Here is a 16,554-nt window from a genome sequence, read left to right on the forward strand (position 1 = left end):
TTAAGGTTAGGTTAATGTTAGGTTAAGGTTAAGTTAGGGTTAGCCAAGTGGTAACTGAGGTTTAAGGTTAGAGTGGTAGGTCAGAGTATGTGTGTGTAAAAACCAATTTGGTACAAACCAATTTTCCCTTGGGAGGGTATCTTCAGATGTCTTACCTAATAGTACCTCTGCTAGTTAGAACTACAGAGACAATCTGAAGCTTATATGATGATTCCCCCTCATATGACGTCATATGAGAAGTGACATCATGAAGAAGACACACAATGACTGTTAAAAATACATTTATCTTTGCAAGTATCTCTGCATCCTATAGGACCGCAGACATGACCTAAAGAATATAAAGATCTAGAAATCATTTATGATCCTATAGTAATATTGTCACTACACAATGACGTCATAACTCTTCATTAACTTTGGAGAAACAATCTACAGCTTATTTATACTAACCATTCATTAATAACTTAGTATAAATTACATCATGAGGATGTCATTATAAATATGATGGCATTTCCTTATTTGGGTACATTGTATACAGTGCAGGCAACAACACTCTGATGCTTTTCACCTTAATTTCATGTAACACAACTTAATATTCAATGTGTCAACTTCTCACTGCACTACTGGCCTGAAGGGTTTTAGACAATACTTACACAGGGTGATACCTGTTTATTCTGAGTGTTCAGATTCAAATTCTGTCAAAGCTTTATATTATTAGCCTTCTGTGTACATGTTGGAATAAACCTGTCAAAGCCATAGACCTGAAAATGTGCACAGCAGCTGTCAGTGCATTGAGTTCTGCAAACAAATATAATTGTGGACAAATAACTGTTGCTGTGAATTGAAAAGTGATAAAACGGCAACTAGGGGAGCTGTCGGAGGGTTTGTGATGTCGATATGAACTTTGTTTATGTTGCTCTGATCCAACGTGCTGCAGATCTAATACATCTCTGCTGCGGAACCTCAACAGCTGCTGAAGTGCAGGTCTCAGCTCCCTGGTGGTTTTGCCAGTAAAGGAACGCCGAACACCGGCTGACCTCCCGCCTGCCTGGCCGCTCTGGATGGGAGAAACAGAATCTCATCTGGGAAGTAGAACACCCTCGTCGAAGCCCACCTAGGCCTGTTCCCGGTAACCCAGAGAAGCATTGCTGGCACGGCATGAAACGCATAGCTCTTGCATGGGAGTGGATCTGTGGTTTTACAGCTTGGGCTCTTTACCCAATTAGACTGGATGACGGCGGCAAAGCAAAGTAGGGTGAAGTTTTTACAACGCAACAGGGGTCTTGAGAATGTATGGGTTCTGTTTTGGGGGTTTTAGCAATGAGGTGGGGGTCCGGGGATACACTATTCCCGAGTCTCTTTTATCACAGCCTGTCAAAAGAACCGCAAAGGTACATACCGCTCTCTGTCCTTCAACTGGTACAGAACCACTGAGACCAAACTAAACCACAAGCTCACAAAAAGTCTTTGTGTTGAAATATGATTAAATATTAAACAGGTGTCTGCAAATATCAAAGAGGAAAAAGGAAGAAAAATCAAAAAATCTTTATTTTCTTCACAAATAACACGACATTTGAAAAAATGCCTCTAAATCTCAGAGGGGAACTGAAGTATAAAAACAAGACACAAGAAAAGCGTACATGATAATAAATAGCTAAAAATTCATTAAAAAAAACGGTTGTGAGAAAATGTAGTGATTAATCAAATATTTTACAACTCATTTATTTGGACGAACCAAACTATTTACTGTAAGTGCGATACCCTGCACAGGTGATGTTGTGGAAAACAGTATGGAGTCAAAGGTAAGGTACTATTGTCAAGGGGGGGGGGGAATAAGGCCTCCAAATACAAGAATCAAAAGAGGAGTGAATAAATTATGCACATAAAAACTCATTCGTGTCTGTTTTGTGCTTCAATGCAAGTCTGCAACCTCCATTGCAGGAGAGAGCACTAGGGACGACAGGGTCTGGGGGATTAGAGTAACAAGAGGATCATGATGGATGTCTCCTGCACTCGCATACATGGTATTTCAATCAACAACACGGTAACAGAGAGCAGACCACACAAAGACACGCTTCTGAACATAACAAGATGACGACAGGGCTCCCGATCAGGAGCGCCTGAAAACTTTCAAAAACAGAAAGAAATCCATTAAATGCATCAGGAATTGTCTCTAGAACAGGGGTCTTCAACGTTTTTTAGGCCAAGGACCCTGGTGGAGAGATGGAGCAGGGACCCCCTACTATATATATTGTATAAAATTGTGTTTTATATTAAACTGGGCCTAGTGCCATGTTATTGTGTATTCAATATTAAGCTATTCAAATATTACAAGGGTTCATATATTCATGTTTTTAATTTAAACATGTGCAAGGTACAGGGTGGCCATGCCACTGCCATTTATAAACATACATCTTGCATACAACACTGAGCTATTAAAGTAATTCACAGATTCATGTTGTTATTTTAAACATACATGTAGAAGAGACAGTGAATCCTCAAGCCATCAGTGGATGGAACACATACTCCCACATTAGTGAGATGTCGGACCCTGATGGGTAGCACACAACTTATCTAATCTTGGATGGATGGAGGTTGTCAGGCAGAGGGTCAAATCAGCCTCACAATATGTTGGATGCATGTTAATGTGTATTTATAGATATTTAAATTTGTGGGAAAAAAATTGGTTCGAAAATAAATTAAAAAATGTAAAAAAAATGATCTAATCAACCAAAGATTTCACGACCCCCCTGCAGTACCTCAGCGGACCCCCTAGGGGTCGCGGACCCCCTGTTGAGGACCTCTGCTCTAAAACATTCCTGCAATTATTGTTCAGAGGAAAACGGCCGTCTGCAGTCGAGTCACGTTTTCAAACTTCATGTGCCGGTTCTCCTCCTCATCCTACTGAGGGCTGTTGGTGATCGCTTTCAGGATGTCACACGTGTTCTTAGAGATGACCTCTCTCAGCTTCCGTACTCGACGAGGGCTGGTGGCGCCCACGTAGCTCTCCGGGTGCAGGACCGCCATGCCGTCGTTGACGTTGCCCATGATGATGACCTGTCCCTCGGCGGCAGCGCCCGTGATGTTCGGACACGGGCAGTTCCAGTCCATGTTGAGGAAGGTGACCTGCAGGGGCTCCCTGCCAAAGAAGCGAAGCCCCATCTTCTCGTCCTTCAGGATCTCCTCCACGGTCACGAGGGCGTGGCCAGAGTCCTTCTCCTCTGTCAGCTCAGTCATGTGACCAACGATGACGAAGTCGCTCCGGCAGAAGCTCGTCACCATCTTGCCCTTCGGCTTGCAGGACTTGCAGTGGTGGTTTTTCGGGTAGGGGCACATTTCCTCGCAGGCTTCTTTGGATTCGAAATTGTTGTCGTTGCCTTCACAGCCGCCGTAGATGAAGGACTGGCACTGCTGCAGGGTGCTGCTGTAGGCCCAACGCGGCTCGTAGGCCTTACAGGGGCCCTGCAGGCTGGGGAGGCCACAGGGGCCCGACAGCTCCGGACCGCAGCACTGCATGCACTCCTCATGGGTCTCGAAGACCTTCCTGGGGGGCCGGCTGTTGCTGTTGCTGTTGCACTGGGGGAAGGAGATGCAGTTGTTTGTCTTGGGCTCGTAGTACCAACTGACATTCTCCAGCTCAGTCCCACAATCCTCTGGGTTATCGGAGGGCTTCAGGCACTCCTCGGGCGGGCAGCGGGTCACGTTCTTTGGCTCGGGCGGCTTGGGCATCTCTGCTGGCAGGACCGTGAGCGGGTGGCTGGCCTGCACGGACCCAGACGGGTTCTGAGCCGTACAGGTGTAGACACCTGAATCGGGCGGCTGGGCATTGTAGATGACCAGCTGACCAATGTTAGTGACCACCATGTTCCCACGCACGTGATTGGGCCACATGACGACCCTCTCCACACCCGCTGGCAGCTGCTTCTCCCAGCTTATCTCAGGCCGGGGGCGACCCATCACGTCACACAGGAAACTGGCCGTGTCGCCCACATTTACGATTTGGTGAGCGGGCCCGCCGACCAGGACCGGAGACAGAGGAGGTGGAACAGTCGCCTGAAGAGGAGCGGTGGTTGGACGGGGAGTGGTGGCCTGGGGCAACGAGGGGCTGGTGTTGGGCCAGGTGAGGTGGAAGCGGCAGGTGACGACAGACAGGCTGGTGCCTTTAGAACACGCCTCGGCATCCATGTAGCACTTGTTGTAGTAGGTCATGCCATCGGAGGCGCAGGTGAAGTGCGGCTCCCTCTCGCAGCGGTCCCGGCACTTACACACCGGCTGTCCGTCCCAGATGTCACACTCCGAGCCCTGCTGGGTGCACATGAAACTGGCACAGGTGGCCTCCTTGGGCATTCCCATGGGGCCTTTCTTCCCGTCCACGTAACGAGCTGCCACACAACTCCGATTGCCACACACATTCTGGCAACACTTCTCGAAGGACTCGCACTCCTGTGAGAAGAAAGGACAGAAAGTGAAAATGAAGGATTTTACATTCTGACATAGATAGATAGATAGATAGATAGATAGATAGATAGATAGATAGATAGATAGATAGATAGATAGATAGATAGATAGATAGATAGATAGATAGATAGATAGATAGATAGATAGATAGATAGATAGATAGATAGATAGATAGATAGATAGATAGATAGATAGATTATTTTATATATATTATTATTATCATATAAAACAAAAATATTATATGTCATAAAAAAATATTACAATTTACAGATTACTGACGTGTTTAAACACGTTTATGATCCATAACCTACATTTACAACAGGTTTATATTAACAAACTGTAAAGATAATGATGATAACGTGATTCTACAAAGTGAGTTGAAAGTCATTACCTGGTCGGTTTCACACTCTCGTGTGCAGGTGCTCATGGCATCCACCCACAGGTTGGGGTTCATGTCGTTGGGGCAGATCCCCGCGTGGGAGTAGGTGATTTGTGGCAAAGCTCGGACCTGGAGCTCCATCCACACACACACCATGAACCAGATCCACCGTGGAAACAGCCTCCACCACATCTCCAGAGCGGAACGCAGTGCAACAAGTGAAAAAAAAAAGATTAGAACTGATCAAAAAAATGTATTTTAGTAGACGAGAGTAGGCAAAACCAGGAAACCAAGAAAAACGTGCATCACACGTGTGCTGTCTGAGGAATCCGGGCTTCTCTGCAGCGGTGATGCTCTATTCAAACCAGCGATGTGCCTCCATCACCGTGAACATGACTCGCTGAGCAGCTCGCACCATGACAACTGGAGCTGCTCCCCAGATGTTGGGAGAAGCGTTTAAAAAAGTTAGTGGTGAGCTTTGGGCTGGGACTGGCGGGGCACCTGCCTGTTATAAGCATCGATGGTAACCCCGTTTAACCCTTTGGAGGCTCTGTGCGCTCTGTGCGCTCCGTGCGTAAAGACGCGCAGCTTTCTTTACGCACAGCTGTTTGACATGTGTTCAAGGATCGCACGGATCAAAACGAGGCGATCACAAACAATCAAAATTCAATCGTGTATTTGGTTAAACATTTCATATCGTAGTTGTATTAAGATATTGCAACAAAACAATTATTTCGATGTGTTAATATGTAAATGATTTTGATTGACCGCTGAGAGAGTAGACACATCATAGAAGCTTCAGTATATATTCAGACTGATATATTGATATATGAAATAATGCTACTCATAAAACAATGATCTTAATATTTTCAATTTCCACAATTTCAAATTTGTGAAACTTTCATATTTGGTTTTATTGCGACGATATTGCAACGATGTGAAAAGATGATGATCCTTGGTGGAGTCTGTGCTGATTTCAGCAGAGAAATCTTATTGAAACCTCTGCTCCTTCACTGAGGCTCCTGGAAAATACATGAATGTTGCTTGATAGATATGATTTATCCCTTGTGATTTATATGATGGTGTGTTTGGATGATTATTATTTCCTATTATTATATATTTTTCCATGTATAATAACAATGACAATTACAATGATAAATACAGCTATAATAATAATTATTATTATTAATATAATAATAATAGGTGTTATTATTATGATCAATTTCACATTAAATGTATTTAATAAATCGAAAGGTCGCTAATAATGCTTAATAGTACTTAGGTAGTACTTTTTGTGACCAACACTCCATGTGGAGTGGATATATTGCAGCTTTTATATGACATATAAATGGAATTCTGTTAAAATACAAAAGATATATAGTTTGCATGTAGTTCCCTCACTTAAGTTGATTATTATTAAAAGGTTTGAAATGAGATCTCAAAGCCTGCACTAGATTTTTGAAGAACACACACAAGGAGAAGACAATTGTTTCTGCAGTAAAACAGCAGTTATTTGAGAAACACACTCTGACCACACGTTGCATTTTTTCTTGCCACTGTTGCACTCTGTTAAAAGTTTGAACTATTGTGAATATAAAGTCAGAGTTTTTCCTGTCTCACATGTGACCAGTGATTCCTCACAGCTCCTTCTCAAACTTCACTGTATACATGCTCTACATTCCACAAGGCTATTGTTTGTGCACAGGATTAGTTGTTTATCACTACAAGCATTTTGTGTGGACTTATGGAAGTTTACTGACACACATATTCTAGAAAAACACAGCCAGGCTGTTGGGGAAAAAAAGCAGTAGGACTTTAGACTGACGAGAAAACCTTAATTAGGCATCTCCACATGATTCCAACCAACGCTCAAGTTGTTATACGAGCTAGGACCTAAAATAGGCGCCAAAACCCCAGCTTTGAATACACAACTTTCAAATAGACCAGGAGAGGTGAGATGAGGACAATGCAAAACGAAAAAAAACACAACAATCAGGTGATGTGCTCCACAGTGTGTTGGCAGACAATTTAATGAATGAATGCATTATAATTTGCAACCCTCATTCCTCCGCTGTGTTAATTTACTTCGATTGGTTTCCTCTACAGTTCAGCTGAGGACAGACGGGCTATTAGACCGCCTTCCAGTGCAATAACAGTGGACTCACGCTGTGTCAAAGTGTTTCTGCGGAATTGTTCTTGATGCAGACATGGGGATTACTGTCTACATGAGTGTTTGTGTGTGTGTGTGTGGGTGTGTGTGCGGTGTGTGTGTGGGCATGACAAGCAACTAAATAAAGCCTGTTTAACTCACGCTTTCTGAGCTTCCAGAGTTGCCGGTCTCAATCCTGTAAGAAGGATTATATTTGCTCCATTTCACTGCCAATGACAAACAACTGAACGTACTGTATTCTGCATGTATGACTAACTGCACCAGCTTATTTTAACAGTGATTGACTGTGTGTCTGGGTTGTTTGTGAGAACCCAGCATCCTTCTAGTTCTTATTTCTGATCACTTTGCCTATATGAAAAAATCCCTAACGGCTGAGGTATGTGTGTGTGTGTGTGTGTGTGTGTGTGTGTGTGTGTGTGTGTGTGTCTGTGTGTGTGTGTGTGTGTGTGTGTGTGTGTGTGTGTGTGTGTGTGTGTGTGTGTGTGTGTGTGTGTGTGTGTGTGTGTGTGGTCCAGGTATTACTCAACTTGTTGGGACCTCATTCTGTTCACGCAGTCACATAATGGGGACTTGTGTCCTTCATGGGGAAAAAAAACAACTTCTCATAACATAAAACCTTGAATATTATGGTGATGAAATGTTGTTAAGTTTTTATACGGTTATGTCTGGTTTAGGTTAAGGTCTAGGTTAGGTTTAGATTACTGTTAGACAAGTGGTAACTATGGTTAAGGTTAATGTAAGTCTCCAGGAAATCAATGTAAGCCAAAGTAATGTCATCTATGGACTGCATGCATGTGTGTGTGCGCGGGTGTGTGTGTGTGTGTGTTTTCCAATGAAATGTTTCATTCAGAGGTGGAATTAATAAATTCCTGCAGTGGTGATGGATATGTCTCCAGGCCACAAATACATATGAAATGAAAGGCTCATTCCATGTAATCAAATAACAGGGAGCCTGAAAAGCACCAAATTAGCCAATGGCACGCCGGCAGCGCAGAGGTTATTTGAGGATTCTAGCTTCAACAGTTAGTATTAGGGCTGGGCAAGTTAACTCGTTTTAATCGAGTTAACTCAAGTGATGAGTTAACTCGATTGTTTATCCGCCAATTATTTTCTTTTTTCCTGTTCTGCAGCAGTCAGCAACAGACTTTCACAAAATAAAAGCCTGACTTTCACAATAAAACAATAAATAATCAAACCTGAGTTAATGCGAGATAAAATAATTAATCGAGTTAACTCATCACTTGAGTTAACTCGATTGAAACGAGTTAACTTGCCCAGCCCTAGTTATTATAAAAGTTTTCTTAACCAGTTTGTACCATAGGCCCAACACCAGTAAACTCTGATAAGATATAAGATGAGTCTAAATAAAGCAGGTTTCTGCAGCAGCTGAGTTCACTGCCAAACTAAATATAGCTCCAGAAGCTCAGCTGGCTGACATTACACTTAGACTCAATGTACAAGTACCTGTAAAACTTTGCCAACACATTATATCTCTGGAGTTTCCACTGGCTGCCTTGCAACTTCACGTTGTGAGGAAGTTACTGCTCCCCATAAAGAGTCTAATATGCAACCCCTCACTCACAGCTCCTCACTTTTTATATGAATAAATCAGGTATCAGTCTTTGATACCGTTGGAGCCTGAGGCAACAAAGTAAATACTAACGACTGTATATAAAGATCAACAACTTCTACATCTTCTCCCCCTCCTACTGTGTAAAAAGCCAAAATATCCCCAGTGACCAGGAGTTAGAGCTGCAGTATTACATATGCGAATACCGAAATATATATACATATATATAAATATATAATCATCATTGTGATGTTGTTATGTAAGGTAAGACATTTTATTGAGGCTGAGATGTTTTATACTTATCACTAAATAACTATAAATAAAAATATAATAAAGATATAACCAAATATATCAAACTTGAATTAAGAAAATGGTTGTTTTTTTTATGTAAAAGGTTTACATAACTATACATCTTTTCTGTATTGTTTATAGATTTATTCTGTTTGTGAAAGGCTCATATCTGCTGATATTTATCGGCAAATCGATAAATCGGTCGGGTTTGAGTTCAGTCAATAACTGTGAGTGGCCCAAACCTAGTAAAACAACAACCAGAGCCCCTGTCCGGTTGATATTCACAGATGGAAACACAAGGAGCTTCTTGGTTTGTCACCACATCGCTGAAGTTGTTTTCAACCTTGTTTTCACTTCAGGTTCCTGCGCCTGCAGCACAAACTGATGGGACACGTCTGCAGACAGCCAGAGCCAGACCTCCCTGCCACTTAATGCAGCTTTGCCCACAGGCAGAGTCATTACCAAACGAGCTGGCAGCCGAGCCCTCGTTCATACCGGCCTATCGGCATCTGTTAGTTTTGGCATGTCAGAGACACAGAGACAGAGAGTGTACGGCCTCTGTAATTGGAGGAAAACACTGCAGAGAAATGCAAACCGCAGCGGGCCATGGTGTACGTCTGCGTGTGTGAGAGACAGGAGGCATCTTGCTGTGAGAGATCTGTGGTGAACTCAGCTTCTTGGAAACAAAAGACCAACTGAGTTGTCACTGTACGAAAAAGTATAACAGAGTAAATAACCAAAATCCAACCTCAAATCTGTTTTGAACAATAACTGTCTGGTCTCACAGTTAACCGTTTGGCATTTAAATATATGTTTGGCCTCATTTGGTCTTATTAAGAAGTGCAATACCTTATTGTAAGTCTGTGGAGTGACCTCGACATAAGAAAGATTTTACTAATTGGTATTTAGGGGAGTACTTAAAAATGTATGGCTATCTATTTATCTATCTATATATCTGTCATCAGTACTTCAGATATGTCTCAGTCAGTTTAGACATTAGATGTAAGTTTGTAAGGAAATGTTTGAAGACAAAAGTGATATCACAGACCTTCTGTAAAATCCAGTCTGGAGCCTTGATTTGACTGTGAGCACACCCTAGTGGATGACTGAAATTATTACAACCTTATGCACTGAGATGTAAGTTCATAAGGTTCAGCAAGAAGAACAATCATTGTTATGATTTACCTTCTTAACGTACCTCCAATCTTTGCAATAGAGAACAGAATCTAGGTCTGTTCTGTATGAAAAAGAGAGTTGTGTGTTTGCAGTCAAATATTCGCTGACTCTACCCAACACACTGGTAGTTTAGTGCATTTCACTAAAAGCTATTTGACCTATTTGGATCACAGTGCAATATATACAGTAGTAGATATATATATATATATATTACTGCCAGTGGTGTGATGTAATAAAGTTCATTTTCTCTGTTACTGTACAAAAGTGAATTTTTGTATGTATCTGTACTTTACTTTTCACCTTTACTCTACCACATATATCAGCAGATATCTGCACTTTCTACTCCACTGCATCTTTGCAAAGCATTGTTATATGCTCACATTGTTTTTATACAACCAACAATAACAAGATGGGAACTGTGTTCTAGATACAGTACCAGATACATACTATCCATTTAGAACAGTCTGTAATACTGTTTTACAAAATATACGGTAGGCATAGTTAATTTGACCATTACATTAGGAGACAGGGTTCACTGTGCAAGTACTTTTTTATTAGTACTTACTGTCTTTTACTAATGTATAAAAATAACTGTTAACCTGAGTACATCTTTGTGTAATATTTGTATTTTACTTAAGTAATATGTCTGAGTACTTCATCCACTGCAAATGTACTTAGAACTATTCCGCATTCCCTGATTTTAGCCAATTCTAGTTTAAATTATTGTCTTGAATGGAAATGCATAAATTTCAGACCATTAGTGTTTGTATTCTTTCATTTATTAGTTTATGACTGCTTTTATACATTTTTACTTTAGTGTATATTTGTGAAGCACTTAGTAGCCTTTTTTTGCAAAATGCTATACGAATCATTATTAGTATCGATTTTTTGTATTAGTGAGATGATGTGAAATTTTGAAATGCTCCTTTAATGAAGAAATCTGTGAAATCTCATGAATGCAAGACAGTAAACAAACAGTGTTCTTCCTTTTTTTTTAATAAAGGCATCATCATATTTTATATTTTGGTGGTATAGAATTCAAGTCTTTATAGATTTGGTTCACAGATGAATCACATACTTAACTGAACAAACTTCCCTAGATCAGAAAACTCTTTAAAAGTGGCTTAAATAAAAGGTACAGTACAAAAATAAGTGGGTGTATCACAAAAACGTGTTTTTTGGATGAGGAAAGATACAGTGGCACAGCATGTTTCTTGTAGAAAAAATAAAATAAAAAAGTTCCTCCTTTTTGTTTTGCAGCCGACAGCTGATTAGAAAACGATATACATTCACTGGCTTTCTTCATCCCTCTGGCAGAAGGCACTAAAGAGCAGACCTGGATCAACTAGTACTTGCACTTATGGCTTGTTTTTTTTTTTTCAAAGGTTGGTGTATGTCCCACAATGCAGTTCCAGAAACTGAAGACAGTCATATGTAAAAGTCCTGATGTGGGTTCAATCAAACACTATCTAAATGACTGGCAACTGCTAACTGATTCACGTTCAGGCTTCGTAAAAACCAGCAGTTAGTGCCCTGAAAACATACCAAACACACATAAACAGGTACTGTTCAGTTCAACTGCCAGGTTCGAACTTCAGAGTCTGACTGACGAGAACTGAGCTGGTCCTCGACCCTGCTTTGTAACATTGATATGAAAAGGCGCCTCTACTGCACCAGTCCCGCGTCTTTAGCCATGCTCCAGAAGATTCCTTTCTGAGATAGCAGGTTTGCGGGAGTGTCAAACTCTGCGACTTGTCCCTTGTCCAACACCAAAACTCTGCAAGGAGAGACAGGAGAGGATGAGGAACAATGCTGACATGGCAAAAAATTCATCTTCATGCACAACAAGAGGGAACATTGATTATTTTGTTCGTGTGTGGATCCAATTTTTATGAAATTTGGCATAATTGTATAAGGCTGCACAGGGATTATGAGGTATCATCACTTCAAATGCATTTTCATAGAGCTTACATTTATAAAACACACACACACGTCTCTACAAATAACTGTTCTGTCAGCAGTTAAAGTTTTAGTAAAGTCAAAGTGTATTTGTATTTAGTTTTATTTCAAATTTATTATCATTTAATTTTATCTCTGTCAATCTGCTGCTGTAACGAGTGAATTTCCACAACATGGTATCAATAAAGTTTACCTTATCAATCTTATTATGATACGTATATATGTATAGTATATAATAATTATAATAGTAATACGTTTATAATATTTTATTATAAAATGTAATATAAAAATGATACTACTGCTGGAAAACAGTGTTGAGGTGACAGCACTGATATAAAGGAGAAAATTTGTTTTTTCTTCTCTTTAGGGCCCACTTGTCACAGTGAAACATCTCATAAACTTTCTAATATAGCTGTGTGACATGATGCAAGATGTTTATCGTATTTGTTTTTGTATTTTGTGTGAGATGATTTATTTTATTATAAAGAGCAAGACACAGATTGAATCTCTCTGCGTAAAGCTGAACTCTTTGCACGTAACCATATGCTGTACATATCTAACCTTGTGTAATCCATGATTGTGTTGAGTCTGTGTGCGATGGTAAAGACGGTGCAGTCTTCGAACTGAGTCCTTATGGTGGACTGAATCAGATCATCCGTCTCCAGGTCGATAGCAGCTGTAGCCTCATCCAGCACGAGGATCCTCGTCTTCCTCAGGAGAGCCCGAGCCAAACACACCAGCTGCCTCTGGCCCACACTGCACATACAACACAACACATGAATCAGAGCACATCCAACGACTTTCACTGTGCAGAGGTTTGGCAAGTGTCTAAAACATTTCATTCAGACACGTATACTGTATCTCTCTTCTACCGAGCCTACCTGAGATTCTCTCCTCCCTCTGCACACTCCAGCTCCAGCTTTGCCGGCGAGTTGCTGACAAACTTGTCAAGGTGAGAATGCGTCAGAGCTTTCCACACCGCTTCATCAGTGCACTTGTCAAAGGGGTCCAGGTTCATCCTCAGGCTGCCAGAGAACAGAACAGGCTCCTGTGGCAGAAAGAAGCTCAGAGGTTAGACAGAAAAACAGGAAACACCCCTGACCACAGATATTCTGCTTATGAGCAAGAGGAACCAGGAGTATTCAGGTTTTTAAAGGGAACAGCAGTACTTTTCATAATTAACAAATCTGTTGATGACTTGTTTGATAGTAGTTTTGCTTTTATTGTAGCTGCTTTTACTATAAACTAGAGTTAGAGGAGATGATAGAAGCCACTCTCATTCGACTGCTTATATTAGCTTAGCATAAAGACTTAAACACTTAAAATCTATCGGCACCTTTAAAGCTAGCAAGATTAGCAATTTGTCACAAATTAAAAGTGATCATGGTTTGGCTGGAAAACTGTTAACTTTAACTTTAAACAAGATTTTAAAAGAGCTGAAGGGTGGATTTCCTCATGTTCAGACGGAACCACATTAGGCGTTTCCACTTTTTTTATGCTAAGTTAAGCAATGGCCTGCAACCTCATACTTAATGTTGATGTTCAGCAGGAAAATGAATTTAAGTAAAGTATTTCACAAAATATCTCGAGCTCTTTCTTTTCAGACAGATACAATATATCGTGTGTGTGTGTGTGTGTGTGTGTGTGTGTGTGTGTGTGTGTGTGTGTGTGTGTGTGTGTGTGTGTGTGTGTGTTTACCTGTGGAATGATGGTGAGTTTGGACCTCAGGTCATGGAGACCTATTTCAGAGATCTTCACGTCGTCAATGGTAATCTCTCCTCCTGCAGCTTCCAGTATTCTGAAGAGGCAGAGCGTCATGGAAGACTTGCCGGCTCCTGTACGACCCACAATACCAATCTGTAGAAAAATGTGGAATGCAAGACCAACGCAGACCCTCATTTTAGTGTTAAGGGAACCATGGTCATGTATGAGTGACTGCAACAAGTAAACAAATCTCTGTATTTTCCCCACCTTCTCTCCTCCCTTGACGCTGAGTGTTAGGTTCTTCAGGACGAGGTCCAGTCCCTCTCTGTACCGAACGCTGTAGTCCTGGAAATGCACGTTCCCCTCCCTGGGCCAGTCAGGAGGGGGCTTCTTGTCCTCCACCTCCCAGGGGGCCTGTGAACAAAGATGCAGGGTTTCTGACCAGAAAAACATTCTGAACAACTTGTGAATATTCTGGGCTTTTTGTTTATCACGTTTAAAAACTTGAGCTGGACCTCTTGGTATGCACAGTCACTCACAGCTGCCAAACTTTTTATTTCACCTCTGAGACAAACTGGATGATCCAAATAAAGGTGTTCTCTAACAACTCTACCAGCCATGAGGGCAATTTCTGTGATTGAAGGTGAACGAGTACAGTGAGTACAGTACAAACACCCTGTCTGTCTTATGTAACCCTGGCCCTTGTTAGCATCAGGTAATCCAACATTTCTGGATCTAGTTAAGAGTTTATAGTTCCTGTGTTGTGTAATTACATGACTAAGCAGCAATAAAGAGTGTTTTTTAGAATGTGAGTAAATTCCTACTTTTTAACAGCAAATCCAATACTTTACTTTTCAAATCAAACACACTCAGAGTCCAACTTAAGCTTCTGCAGAGGATTAGGGACAGAATTACACATTCTTTACACCCACACACACACACACACACCATAACATACCTCTGTCTTGGTTTCAGAGTACTCCTTCACTCTCTCAACCGCTACTATGTTGTTTTCCAGATCTGAAGTCATTCTCACCATCCAGTTCAGAGACATGGTCACCTACAACAGCAGGACAGGCTTTAAGTCAGGGGCAGTAGAATGCTGTTTCCAAAACTACAAAAACATTACAATTCGATTTAAATGTTTTTATCCATATATTGAATGAGATGCAACTCCTAACACTATTTTTTGAAACTGGGAAATAAATAATGATTCGTTCATCTTTAAGTAAATCTATTTCAAATATAACATTAGCATAATGTTATAAGAGCAGTTACCTGCAGAGCGTAGGACACCGACAGACCCACGAGGCCGGGATTCAGGTTCTCCTTACCAGTCACAGCAAACACAGCAGCAAACAACACTATGCAGTTTCCAATGAACTCAATACGCACCCCGAGCCACCTGCGGGACAATGTCAGAGCAGAGATACAGTTAATGAGACATCTGACATGCAAAAGCTCAGCTTCTGGTATAAATATGTAAGTTGGTCTTTAAAGCGTAAGCTATAAAATAAAGTAGGACTTTAAGCCAAAGTGTAATTCTAGTGATATGACTGCTGACTATGATTGGCCACAAGGTTTGTGTATATCTATCATATGTAAAGTTTAATGACAGCTTGGCTTTCACATGCTAATTCGGATTATAGGCTCTTTTCTAAGCAGACTTTCTTACACATCAAAAATAATATTATCTAATTAATAACTGTGATTGATTTCAGCATTACATATAGATGGTCCAGTTCCAAAGCCCTGATATTGTGTGAGCTGGCTAATGTGTAACATAATTAATCTATTTAACACTTCTATATACAAAGAGCTTAATGACAAGAAGTTAAACCAAACAAACTGACTAGGAAGTTGACCGTGAGAGATAAAGTAGTAAAAATGAGTTTCATGGTGTGAAAAATTGAGTTTCTATATAATATCATGTCTCAACCTTACTAGATTAGGTCCCTTAAGATAATGTATGTTGTGATTTGGTGCTATACAAATAAAACGGTAACTGGGTTTCATAACACCTGAGCTTCTTCCTGCTATGACCAAAAATGTCTGCTATGAAACGAGTTAAGTAAAGCAGAGCCGGAGGTGATGCAGGTCTGTAATGCTGTGCAGAAAGTTAACACTGCAGTAGTTGAAACCAAGTTCTACCCTGCATGTGAGTGTATACACCATTTAGTGTGAAGCTGAGGGAAATCTTTCCTCCGTAGGTCGGCTTTAAAGGTCGAGTGCATGCATATTAAGCGTAATGTGTCAGCAGCTGTGTTCCAGTGTTGAAATGTTTTCACTTGCATTCACCTTCTCTACTCAGCCACTGATCTAAAGGACTGGCTGTTTATGTTGGCAAGACTTATATGTGCATCTCCACCAAATTTCAAATTGTTCCTCTCATCCATCACATCCGTGGCTGAGTAGACGAAGATTAAAAGAAAGAAACAACATCTGGAAGACAGCAGCTGTTCTGCCGAGCTGAAACAGGACACTTACCTGTTGGACACTATACCAGGGAAGTAACTCTTTTGGTTCTCATCCACTTTCAGATCACTCATCAGAACAAAGGCAGAGTGTCTGCCATAGGCTCGGATTACACTAGAGCCAGTGATGGTCTCAGAGAAATGGGAGTATATGGGAGAGCGGCTGACCGACTCCAAGCGCTTTAGCTGCCGGGATGTGGCAACGTAAAATCTCTACAGGCGTCGAGGGGGGAAAGAAACAAACTCAACGTTATGACAGAACAAGTCATCACAGATGTTCAGCAAACAATTATAATGTGCATACACACACACACACACACGCACACGTATACCAACACTAACACAGGCAGTTATTTAGGAAGCCAGTGTGAACAAA

The 16,554-nt window shown here is 41.1% G+C and overlaps 2 protein-coding genes across 6 annotated transcripts in view; both read right to left on the bottom strand.

Annotated features, from left to right (window-relative positions):
- Positions 1 to 2,898: 2,898 nt before the first annotated feature.
- wfikkn2b (WAP, follistatin/kazal, immunoglobulin, kunitz and netrin domain containing 2b) lies at positions 2,899 to 5,050 on the bottom strand. Its single transcript, XM_061095436.1, has 2 exons — positions 4,847 to 5,050; positions 2,899 to 4,440 (listed from the first exon to the last, which is right to left on the bottom strand). The coding sequence occupies exons 1-2, from the start codon at positions 5,024 to 5,026 to the stop codon at positions 2,899 to 2,901; spliced, it is 1,722 nt and encodes a 573-aa protein (XP_060951419.1). The 5' UTR covers positions 5,027 to 5,050.
- Positions 5,051 to 11,019: 5,969 nt separating this feature from the next.
- Positions 11,020 to 16,554, bottom strand: part of abcc3 (ATP-binding cassette, sub-family C (CFTR/MRP), member 3) — a 45,055-nt gene continuing 39,520 nt past the window's right edge. For 4 of the 5 annotated variants that reach the window (XM_061094340.1, XM_061094341.1, XM_061094344.1 and 1 more), the window contains 8 exons: positions 16,192 to 16,391; positions 14,983 to 15,109; positions 14,663 to 14,764; positions 13,972 to 14,118; positions 13,699 to 13,857; positions 12,882 to 13,048; positions 12,562 to 12,756; positions 11,020 to 11,818 (listed from right to left, as the gene is read on the bottom strand). In XM_061094340.1, coding sequence (XP_060950323.1) covers positions 11,707 to 11,818; positions 12,562 to 12,756; positions 12,882 to 13,048; positions 13,699 to 13,857; positions 13,972 to 14,118; positions 14,663 to 14,764; positions 14,983 to 15,109; positions 16,192 to 16,391 — 1,209 coding nt within the window. In that variant the 3' untranslated portion in view covers positions 11,020 to 11,706. Of the gene's footprint in view, positions 11,819 to 12,561; positions 12,757 to 12,881; positions 13,049 to 13,698; positions 13,858 to 13,971; positions 14,119 to 14,662; positions 14,765 to 14,982; positions 15,110 to 16,191; positions 16,392 to 16,554 lie in introns of those variants that run through there. The other variant, XM_061094343.1, reaches the window with a different exon arrangement.

Source organism: Limanda limanda, chromosome 21 (genome assembly GCF_963576545.1).
Source record: "Limanda limanda chromosome 21, fLimLim1.1, whole genome shotgun sequence".
In the NCBI taxonomy this organism is placed as follows: domain Eukaryota; kingdom Metazoa; phylum Chordata; class Actinopteri; order Pleuronectiformes; family Pleuronectidae; genus Limanda; species Limanda limanda.